At 41.0% G+C, this 12155-nt stretch overlaps 1 protein-coding gene across 1 annotated transcript in view; it reads left to right on the forward strand.

Moving 5' to 3' along the window:
- The window catches only part of SCN11A (sodium voltage-gated channel alpha subunit 11), a 117821-nt gene that overhangs the window by 88183 nt on the left and 17483 nt on the right, over positions 1 to 12155 (forward strand). The window contains exons 19-23 of the mRNA XM_039843271.1: positions 1002 to 1112; positions 1778 to 1892; positions 3888 to 4042; positions 7331 to 7504; positions 11716 to 11817. Of these exons, the coding sequence (XP_039699205.1) occupies positions 1002 to 1112; positions 1778 to 1892; positions 3888 to 4042; positions 7331 to 7504; positions 11716 to 11817 (657 nt within the window). The remainder of the gene's footprint in view (positions 1 to 1001; positions 1113 to 1777; positions 1893 to 3887; positions 4043 to 7330; positions 7505 to 11715; positions 11818 to 12155) is intronic.

Consider the following 12155-nt stretch of genomic DNA (forward strand, 5'->3'; position numbering starts at 1 on the left):
CCCCCCCCCCCCCCCCCCCCCCCCCCCCCCCCCCCCCCCCCCCCCCCCCCCCCCCCCTCTCTCTCTCTCTCTTCTTACTAAGTGCCACCTGCAGAAATTCAACTCAGTCCAACGTTTTAAGCCCTGGACATAGCTGTGATTCCCTTCCTCACATAGGTGCTTTTGGTCATCATTAACTTCTGTGTGCTTGTTGCTACTTTATATTTCTGTTTCTGCTCATCATAAGTATATATATTTACCTATAGGGGTGTGTGTGTGTGTGTGTGTGTGTGTGTGTGTGTGTGTGTGTTTATTATTGTATTGTTGTGTGTTATTGCATATATTGAAAGGGAGAAATATTCTTACATTGTGACCTTACGGTATCAGATTTGCAGGAATCTTCACATAGATTTTCAGATAAAACCCTCACTAAAGTGTGACGTCACACATCCTTTTTGGATATTCCTGTAAGTCATCAGATAAAATTTATTTTTTATTTTTATGTAGTGATGTCATTTCATATTTTTCTTATGCCTTTTGGTTTTCTGTTTTGCTAAACAGAAAAGGATGAAAAAAATATTTTCCAAATTTTTTTTTAACAATTTTACTCATCTATTTATATATCTAAATTACAGTTTTTATTTGTACTATATTCTGGCATTGTATTAATTTTACAGAGAAAGCTAATTATACCTTTACCATTTATTAAATAATTTAATATTTAGCCATTGAATTGAAAAGACACAGTAAGTCTTACCTCTAAATTCTTTGGTGAATTTTGTCCTAGAACCATATTATTTTGATTACATGACCTCTGAGTAAATTTTGTTATCTGTTTCCTATAGTAATTTCCCCAGATTCATTTTATGTGAGTTTCTCTAGAAGCAGTTTTAAAAAGTAAAAAGAAAAGAAATAATGTCACAATTTTCTTGACAAACAAAACCAAATATAATTCAAACTCATTTTGTCTCAAGTGAGATGTCCAGGGAATATTAATTCTATTCTGAGCTTCTCTGTATCAGGCCCATGAGCTCCATCAGGAAGCCAAGTCCAGCAGCCCAAGAGTTCAGAATGTGGAAATTGATGTGTTCTCAGAAGACGATGCTTATCTGTCAGTACAGAATCCCCGAAAGGTAATTTTCCCAGAGTGTTCCCAGAAAAATATCAATATTAGTGCAGTGAAACTTCTGAAATCACATCTTAAGCAAAGGTCTAGGCCAGGGTTTCTCAGCCTCTCCACTATGACAATTGGGGCGGGATAATTCTTTGTTGTGGTGGGCTGTACTGTGTACTGTAGGATTTTTAGCAGCATCTTTGGCCTCTACTCACTAGACGCCAGTAGCATTACTCAGTTGTGAAAATCAAAAATGTCTCTACATATGCCAACATATTTCCTGGAGGGCAAAATGAATAAGAACTACTGGCGTAGGCCTATTATTTTAGGAGTCGGGATAGCTGAAAAGTCTAATCTCAGTAAGGTAGCTTTTCTCCTCATCACCTGATTCCCTAGTTGGAGTTAGGCAGCTGATCAGGGGTATAATTGGTAGGGAGGAAAATGTTGAGATACTGTGTCTTCACATGGGGAGAACAATTGGAGAATTCTCCCCTGAAGTCAGGGCTGGTCAGAGTATTTAGAAAGGGACCAACAAGAGGGACGCTTTCTTAATGCTCCTCATACTTACGAGCCTTTGCCTAGTTAGCTTAATACCTCAAAGGTCACAGAGTGAGGTATAGGTACACCCATGGTGAGAGAGGGTGTTGGTCAGTGATTCTTCCTTTCCTTTGTTCTGATGTGCAGAAGTCTGATGCTATCAGTGTATTCTCAGAATGTAGCACCATCGATCTGCAAGATCCCTTTAGGCGGGTACCTGAAATGGTTCCCCAGAAGGAGCCAGAGAGATGTTTGCCCAAAGGTAAGTGGCAATATTCCTGCATCCAGTTCACAGAATGTTTGGATGAGATTCTGCTATTCTTTAAAGCTCTGTGGTTTTGATAGATGCCTTCTTTCTACTTCTACTAGAAACAGAAGCATAGATTCTTGGGGCCATTTTCAGGTCCAGGTGGGGGAATTTCAGGACATTCTTGATTCAGGTAGGCTCAACTTACACAGACCAACAACCAAGGTAGAAATTTCCAGGAAACTTTCCTAGAAAGCCCACAGGCCAATAAATCTGCCACTTTGTATAGTTCCCAGTACATCAATTGTCAGGATATAATCAAGGTCACATACCAAGAGAACTTGACTATAAGTTTAGGGTTGACTAGAGCTCCTGCCAGGCCTTCAATTCATCCCTCAAGAGTCTTCTCTAGAAGCAGGGTAGCACTGTAGTTAAGAACTTCATCTCTGGAGCCAGACTGCCTGAGCTCAAATTCTGGCCTCTCATTACTAGCTTGTAGCTTGCTCGATTTCCTTAGCCAATCCGTATCTTGTTTTTAAAATAAGTATAATAATAATTCCTGCTGCAAAGGGTCATTTGGGGTACGAAATGAATGAGCGTAAGTCACTTAGAAGAGTGTCTGGCACATAATAAGCAATCAATAAATGTAGCATTTCCTGATTCCTTGAGTGGATATAGTGGTTCTTTCTTATGTGCTTTCATTATTTTCTGTATTCATTATGGGAAATTTATTCATGTCTGTCTTCCCCATGAGGTTTTTAAAAACAAAGGTAGTGACTTAATCAATATTATATCGCTTGTGTGAGAATAGAACCTGGCCCAGATAATGGGCTCAACAAATGCTGATAAATACATAAATAAGTAACTTAACAAATGAATAAATAAATCTAAAAAATTTTTAATTTATTCATAAGTTTGAGACTAGACTGCACTCAGAAAGAATGGATTTTAAACTCATTCCAGGTTGTTTGACAGCCCTAAAGCTGCCCATGGAGTCAGAGGTCAGGCTAGGGATAAATTACCCTTCTCTTGACTTACATTTAGACCGGTCCTTGAGGTGCGTACAGGATGTCAGCAGTGCATATGGAGAAGAAAGTGGGGTTTCTAGAAGAAAAGAAGAGTGCAATAAAAGAAACAGATTTTTAGGAAAATTAATTTATTAATGTTCTGAAAGAGAGAGGGAGGTGAGGGGCAGAGTGAGGTGACCTCACAGTGGCTCTAGGAAGATAATGAGAAAAGGAGTGGAATGTTGTGATCACCATGAAGTAAGCAACCACAGAATGGGAGGAGGTGAGGAGGAGAGAAGTTGAAGAGGGTGATGCGATTCATGCTGAAGCCTTGTGTGTGTTGAGACCAAATGCTTAGCTCTTTATAAACATCTTGACAGTTGATCACATTCTTTCCTGTATGGTTTGGGTGGTTGACAAAACCCATGCTCATTCTTTGCAGTCCTTAGGACACTATTTACTATTGCCAAAAACATTGCTGCGTAACAAGCAACTACAAAACCTCAGTAGCATACAATAATAAACATGTGTCTGCATGGTTCATCTTATCTAGGCTGGTTGTTGTCTCTGCTGATCTTGGCTGGCTTTGTTCAAGTGAATGGTATTGACTGGGAGACAGTTGAGCTAGCTTGGGCTTAACTGTGCAACTTGGCTCTGTGCAACATGTCTGTCCTCTTCCCATGGAACCAATGGGCTGACCTGAATACATCTTTTTTAATGGAGAGGGCGCAGGAGAGCACGTGGTAACATGCAAGGCCTCTCAGGGCCTAGGCTCAGAGTGGCACATTGTGACTTCTACTCTGCTCTATTGGCCAAATCAAGTCACATGGCTGAGCCCAGATTCAGGGAGTTGGAAAAAGACTCCACCTCTTTAGTGGGAGGAATTGCAAAGTCACATGGCAAGGGGCATGCGTACGGGGAGGGGTGAAGAGTTGGGCTTTTAAGGCAGTTTACTACAGACACTATTGATACAGACACTTAATGCGATGCTCATTCCTTGCAGGCCTGGGTTGCTGCTTCCCATGCTGTACTGTGAACAAGAGAAAGTCCCCCTGGATCATTTGGTGGAAACTGCGGAAAACCTGCTACCAAATAGTGAAACACAGCTGGTTTGAGAGCTTTATTATCTTTGTGATTCTGCTGAGCAGTGGGGCACTGGTAAATTATCATGTCTTGTGGGGACATTAGAGAGCAAAGCAGCTGGGGTTGTTGCACTCTGACTTCACCCCTCACGGGGCTATGAACATGGGGCAAATAGGCAGAAGTGGCATCTTTGCCAGGTCCCCCTAAGAGGGGTGAGACTTTGCATAAGAACTTCTGGAGTCATGCTCCAAGTGCGAAATCCCCAAGCCAAAAGTGCTTTACCTTTGGGGAAGCATAAACCAAACCAGCACTCCTAAGTGGCTGTTGGAGTCTTGCCTTTGACTGCAACTTTTTCCATTATTCTTGGAGGATTTCTAGACATTTTCACTGTATCCTACCTGTTTCCTCCTCCAGACAGCAGTGCTCCTACCCTCTCTTTTCCTGAAGACCATAATTCTGCTTTCTAAAAGGTAAAATGATAGGAGGAGAAGGCTATAGGGACCAGATTAGGATATAAAAAGTTGCCTTTCATCACTCAGGATCCCTTGAGAGGAGAGACAAAGAGATACTGCATTATATGCATGACAGATCCTTCCAAATCCGGGTGTGGTATGTCTCACTGGGGTTTGGACTGAATCTGTCAACCTACCTAGCGATATAGTCATAAACTCTTTCTTGCCCTCTCTCCTTGCCTTTTGGTCTTTCATGCCCCCTCTTCACCTCGCCCTTGGGCAATAGTATCTTCTCTCTTATCACCTACATGTCTATCTGTCTGTCATCTGTCTGTCTGTCTCTCTTTCCCCACCTTCCCCCATTTAAAATGGCGATAATATAGAACTAAATTTTCTTATTATTTGTTATATCAAGTGAATGGAGCCCCGGGTTCCTCCTTATTGATTTAGAGTCACAGAATATTTCACAATAAGTTGCTAGCAAATAGAAGGGACAAGGAAATGTCTTACTTCGTCTTTCTGGTTAGTGCTTTACACCTGTGTGATCCCTAGGTGAAAGGTGAGGAACACATGTGACCAACAGACGTCCTCATTTATCTATTTACTGAAATGTAAATTATTCCTCAAAGAAAAAAAAGCACATTTCTCTAAAACTATCCCAGAGCATGTCCTTGATTAATTTATATTGTTAATCCTTTGGTTCTCGGTAGTCTTTGAATGATTACATTCTTGCTGGCCATCTACTCTTATTCAAGCGGTAGGGTTCTAACATTTACACCACAAATGGTGACTGTCATCTACCAAGCCCTGTGCTAGTCAGTGGGAAAGCATTGGCATTGTCACGGGCCACAGACAAATGCCTCATGGCACCATGTGGGAAAACTTACAATCAGAGAAATAGCAGAGGGCACACAATCCTCCTAGTTCTCATCCACCTCCAGATGAGGCAAGTGTAGGCTGGGCAGAGCAAGACTGAACATACGATGCAGAGGGTTCCAGGAGAGGGACCCAAGCCCTGTTTCACTATCCATATTTGTAGTGAGACAGAGAAAAGAAACATCTAGTCCCTTACCACTCTGTATGTGGTGCATGGACAAGCAGCCTTAGTATCACCTGGAAGCTGGTTAAAAATGCAGAATCTTGGGCCCATCCCAGACCTGCTGAATCTGAATCTAGGTGATTTGGGTCTCATCAGAGTTTGAGAAGCTCTGCTCTAGGAAACTATGTAATTATAGGAGCTTCCTGGAGCAGCAAATGGCCTCATTATAATGTGGGAGCCTCCAAAGCACAGTTGCTAATATCAGCTTGCTCTTCCACTAAGCCAACTCAGACCTGCTGAGCCAGCTTGTTGCTAAGCTTCCAAAATGAGAAAATGAGCTTCCGAAGCCATTCAGGTTTGTTTCTCCTTAAGAGACAAGCACACGGGCAAGTGTCTGACTTCCAGAAGCTTGAGTCTAGTAGAAAAGACAGATGGAGTCCTGGCAATTTTAGACCAGAGCCATAGTGATACACTTAGAGAACCAGTGGGTGACATGGGGGCCATGTAGGATAGCAGCTAACCCAGTCTTGATGGAAGAAGGACAATTTCCTATAGAAAATATCAGCTAATCTGAGATTTAAGGACTGATGAGGAGCCAGTGGGACAGAGGCAGAGATGGAGGGCCTTCTCCTGCCAAAAGCCCATTTGGAAGTTGGAAGTGAGGCTTTTACTCTTTTGCATTCTTTTGGCCTAGAACCAGGGGGCTGTGAGACTCCCTTAGTCCCCAGCAACAAGGCTGATTTCTTTCTTGCCTTCAGTGTTTGTTCAAATGTCTTGGTGGGTTAAGTGCCAAGTCATTTAGTCCTTTCTTTCATCCTCAGTAACTCTGTAAAGGCCAAAAGGACAGCATGTACCCTAGTTATTTAGATCCTGAAAAATCACACATACACTTTGCATGAAGGAAATGTTCATATGTAGCATGAAAAAGCTAGGATATCTTGTTTTTGTAGTCGCACTTAATGAATGTTTAATATTTGAAATAATTTACACTGGGAGCTCTAGCTCAGAGCTGCCCAAACTTTTGTGTCATGGTACACATACAAAATCTGTAGGAAACACTGGAGTAAATGGATAAGGCTGTTCGTGGTAGAAGATGATGGGCCTCAGAGTGGGCAGGATCTAGAATGTAGACTAGGATGTTTGTACTTGATGTTATAAGCACTGGAGAGCCACAGAATAGGGCCACTAAGGTACCTAAGAGGTACCCAACTTTTCTAGAACTGCTCAGTGGCATATACCATCACTAAGGTACCTAAGAGGTACATAAGGTAGTGAGGCTTATGTACCTAAGAGGTACATAAGGTACCTCAGAGTGGGCAGGATCTAGAATGTAGACTAGGGTGTTTGGACTTGATGTTATAAGCACTGGAGAGCCACAAAATAGGGCCACTAAGGTACCTAAGAGGTACCCAACTTTTCCAGAACTACTCAGTGGCATATACCATCACTAAGGTACCTAAGAGGTACATAAGGTAGTAAGGTACCTCTTAGGTACCTTAGTGATGGTATATGCCACTGAGTAGTTCTAGAAAAGTTGGCAAACTATTGTTGACAAGAGTTGAAAAGATTAAGAAGACCAGGAAATGGAGCGATGATTCTTAGGAAGATGTTTTTATATTCCAGGGGCCAGTGATGATAGCCTGAAAACATAGTAGCTCTGGAAGTCTAGAAATAGGATTTTTCTTCTTTCACCTTTACTTAAGGAATTGATTCCACTGGAAAAAAATCAGTCTTTACTACCTTATGAGCAAAACTTTATCACCAAGAGAGATACTAGTTTATTCAAATAAGGAAGAAAAATAATAAGTAAAGTCAGCAAGAAGTTCTGCATAAATATTCAACCTGGCCTATGGCTATGCTTTATCGTTTTAGGTGTTCGAAGATGTTAACCTTCACAAACAACCCAATATCCAAGCATTACTTAATTGTACTGACAATATTTTCACATTCATTTTTATCATGGAGATGGGTCTGAAATGGGTGGCCTTTGGATTTTGGAAGTATTTCACCAGCGCCTGGTGCTGGCTCGATTTCATCATCGTGATTGTAAGTTTACCATCTCTGTGTCCCATGCAAGCAGGGGAGAGGGTGGAAATGAGGGAAGAAATCATGTAGGAGCTGCTTTTCCTGTGTGCCTCTCCAAAATATTTTCTTCATAGTATTTGTAAGTAATTGTCATCTATCTGTCAGCAGTCCTGCCTTTCCTGAGTCTCATCTATCATACGCTTTTCATGACTTCTCAAAGCAGGTCAGCAGCCAACAGACTAGGCTGGTCTCCATCTTGATTGCCAAGCAACATAAAAGGATTATTCACATACATTCCTTCATTTAATCTGCACGACAGTGTTCCAAGTTAAGCAGAGTTATGTGTCACCTACCAAATTATAGACAAGGAAACCTGAAGCTCAGAGGATTATGCTTTCTCTCTTTTAGTTATCACAGCTACTCTGAGTGGTAGGGATACTATTATTTTTCCCATATAGATAGGAGGAAACTAACTCATAGAGAGGCTAAGAAACATATTCAAGATTGCTCAGCTAGAAGTAGTGAAGGTGAAGACTTGAACCTAGTAAGTCTCACTCCAAAGCCCTTGATGTTAACATCTACATCCTTTCTATCATGAGCTAATTAGATTTTTGTCCACCCAATTTAAAGAGGTAGTTATGACGATGCTTAAGCCTAAGTCATGTGGCTGGCTCACCCCACTGGCAAACCATAATTTTGTTGGTGGACACAAGTAGGTCATGTGGTTCAGGCATTTTAGAAAGGACTCAATGCCATAGGAGCTCCGACAAGAGCACCTACGTGTTTGTCACGTGGATCCCTGTCGTTTTCCAGAGCACAAATCACTCTGCACCCATTATCTTATCAAATTTTAGTGAAGAATCCCTAAGATGGTGGACAGATTATTTTATCTCCATTCTAGGGACCTGGAGTTTACTGGCCTAAACTTAGAAGACTGGTCCTAAAGCAACTTTGTCTGCTCTCTTTCTGTGACACCTTAGGCAAAGCGCTTAAGGTTTTGACATTTCACTTGGATAAAAATGAGTGTGGACTAGAAATTGTCCCAATTTGACCAGACACAAAGTGGGAAACAAATCTGACTATAACCATTTAAAATATCAAAACAGTAGTCCAGTACCACACTGTTGAAAAAAGGCACCAGGACCAGATGGTTTTACAGACAAGTTTTGCCAAACTTCCAAGGAGCAGTGCTATAAACTGAATGTTTGTGTCTCCTCTCTCCAAAATTCATACGCTGAAAGCTAATCTTCAAAGTGTTGGTATTTGGGGAGGTGGTTAGGGTATGCGGGCAGAGCCCTCAAGAATGGGATTAGTGATCTTATAAAAGAGACCCTACAGAGCTTCCTCACCCCTTCTTGCCATATGAAGAAGATAAAGCAAGAAGACAGCTGTCTATGAACCAAGAAGTTGGCCCTCAATCAGACACTGACTCTGCTGGTGACTTGATCTTGGATTTCCCAGCCTCCAGACTGTGAGAAATAAATTTCTGATATTTATAAGCCATTCAGGCAAAGGTATTCTGTTAATACGGCCTGAACTAAGATAAGCAGTTGACCCCTACCTATTCATGTTGTTACAAAGAATAGAAAAAGAGGGGAGGCTTACAGACTTATTTAATGAGACAAGTATAACCTTGATAACAAAATGAGTAGAACAAAAATGAGTAGAACAAGAAAAGAAAAAGTCTTATAAACATGTATCTTCATAAATCCCAGGGAAAGCATTCGATAAGTGTGGCCCACTATTACTGTTATTAGCCTTAGTTTCATACAGACCAAGGTATGAATCCCACGTCCACCTGAAACAAGTTCCTGACCTTCTGAGCTTCAGGTTTCCTTGTCTGTAATGTGGTAGGTGACATATATAATGCCGCTTAATTCAGAGCTTTACTGTGCAAATTAAATGAGAGAATTCTGTGAATAATCCTTTTATGTTGCTTGTTAAGATTATATAAAATGATCTTTATAATTTTGGAATAGAATATGCAAATGCAACTAGGAAAACTATATATGAATTCAACTATATCAAAATGTAAAACTTCGATTTTTCTATTCAGTAATAACATAATTAGTTAAAGACAGTCTGGAGACAGCATTTGCCATATATATAACTGATAATAATTATCCACGGTATATAAAAACTCCCTGCAGATCAACAGGGAAAAGACAACCCAATGTATGAATGGGAGAAGGGTGCAAACAGGCAATTCACAGAAAGAACTTGAGTTGCTAGTAAATGTTTGAAAAACATACCTTATATCACCCGTTAGCACAGAAGTGCATATTAAAATGAAAAACTTTTTGTTTGCCAGATTGACAAAAATCTTAAAGTTGGATAATATCTGATATTGAGAAGGGTATAGAAAAATGGAATCTCTAATCATGGTTAACAATTTAATTGGTAACAGTCATTTTGGGGAAAGTGGTTCCCTATTAAGTAATATTATAAGTGAGTCCAATTTGCAGTCCAAAAATACCACTTCTAGTTACCCATCTAAGGAAAACTCTCGTGTGTATACCCAGGAAAAATGTACACATCTGTCCAGTTCGTTGTTCATAATAGCAAAGAAATGGAAATAACTTAGATATTCACGAAGGGGGATGGATCTATAAAATATGAATATTTATATTCTGTAATATTCCACAGCAGTTAAAAGGACCAAACGGTAAGAATAAATATCAACATGATGAATCTCCAAAACATAGTGCAGAGTGATGAATACCAGTTAGGTAGAAAAAAAGTAAGATAAGCTAGCAGACTTCCTACGCTGCAGAATGCTACAGAGTGAGAAAGAATGTGGGTGTTTTCGTGCCTGCACGTGTCATCGATGCCTCCCAATTTGATGGAACAGAGACTAGGGGTGAGGTTCCAGGTGAAAAGGTGTACAGTGTCCATCGAGGCACACTTCTTCCCCACCAACGACGATTATTCGGGAAAGCCAAAGAGCTGCTCAGCTTTGCCATCCTTTACCCTCTGGCTACAAACAAGGTAGAAGTATTTGTGGAAAAGCTGCTGTCCCAACAGGCAATGCTATTATGAACCAAAGAACAAACAAAAGCCTATTTTTAAAAAACCACTATAAATAAAGCCATTTTGAATTGATGGTTTTTTGTTTGTTTGTTTGTTTTTTTAAGAAATTGATTACGGATTTTAAAATCTGGTTCCTCTTTTATATTAACTCACTCATATCTCTCAGTTTGCAGATATTTTACTACTGCAATGAGGTTGGCAGGTTAGCGGGGTCTGTTTTTAGATGTTAGTGAACTTTGACATCATCAGGAGCGTCATAATTCGCTTCCTGCTCTGCTGAGCAGCAACCCTTCAGAGCTGCACCTCGGGAGGCTCTGCTTAATCAGTAAGAACGGCTGCAGATCTGCAAAGAGTTGTCTTCAACTTCAGCTCAGCAAATTCGTTAAGTTTTAATTTAAAGTATTTATAGAGCTTTCCAGTCCTCAGTCCTGTCCTATTAGAAAGAAGTGTATTGGGAGAAAAAAAATTTAATTTAATTTTCCAAACAGGAGGTATTTGACTGAGGGGAAATATTAGCGAACAAATAATTTATTATTTCTTCATAAACTTGTATTTTGACATCATTTCAAAATTGCAGAAATGTTGCAAGAAATACTGTAAAGAACCGCTTTGTACTCTTTCCCCAGATTTACCAATTATTAACATTTCACCCCATCTGCTTTGTTGTTTTCTCTTTCTTTTTTTTTCTCAACTGCTCGAAACTAAGTTGCAGGCATGATGTCCTTTACCCTTTAACATTTTATTTCCTAAGAACAAGGATATGGCCTCACACAGTCACAGTACAATTACCAAAGTTAGGAAATTTAACCTGATCCAAAACTAGAACCCACATCCATTTTCAAATTTTGTCAGTTGTCACAACAAAGTCCTTAATGGCTAATTCTCTCTACCCACCTACCACCATCTTCCCCTTCCCCCACCCCAATTCAGTATCCAGTTTAGGACCCCACACATATCATTGACATGTCTTTTTTTAATTTTTAATTCACAACAGTTTCTTGCGATATATAACGCATCATTCTCCCCTACATGGACTGTAGCTTTGTCAGACAAGGGGCACAAGGGCCTTTCCACCTGTCCTCCCCCTTCCGGGAAGGCCTTGCTGGTTTCTGTGTCTGGATAATCCACTTTGCCTCTCAACCTCCACTGGCTTCTCTGGGCACCCGGTCAGGTATGCTACCTGTGACTTCTATTCCCACCAGGTGTCTGTGCTCAATCTCATCGACTTAAAGGTCTTGAAGTCCCTCCGGACTCTACGGGCACTGAGGCCCCTGCGGGCACTGTCCCAGTTTGAAGGAATGAAGGTACATTCTTTGGGTGGCTGGCAGGAAGGTCGGCTAGCAGAGGATGGCGGAGCTTTTCTCCCTGGGCTGGGCTTCCCTTAAATTGCCCAGCTCTTCCCGGACTCCTTTCTAGAATTTGAGAGATGGAGAAAAGTCTACAATATCGTCTCCATCCTAAAAGAGCTTCTGTGTCAGCCAAGATGGGTTTTGGCTTCCCTTCAGTCCTAGGGTGGGTGTCTCATAAGTCTCTAATGCCATCATTAGAGGACACTTCTCGAGTGATCCTCAATAGTGACAGAAAGGACCCATTACCTGTGGAGCTGAGAGCAGGACTTGTCATAGGGTGCTGGGTAGGGTGG

This window comes from Pteropus medius, unplaced genomic scaffold, assembly GCF_902729225.1.
Source record: "Pteropus medius unplaced genomic scaffold, Ma_sr-lr_union100, whole genome shotgun sequence".
Classification (NCBI taxonomy): domain Eukaryota; kingdom Metazoa; phylum Chordata; class Mammalia; order Chiroptera; family Pteropodidae; genus Pteropus; species Pteropus medius.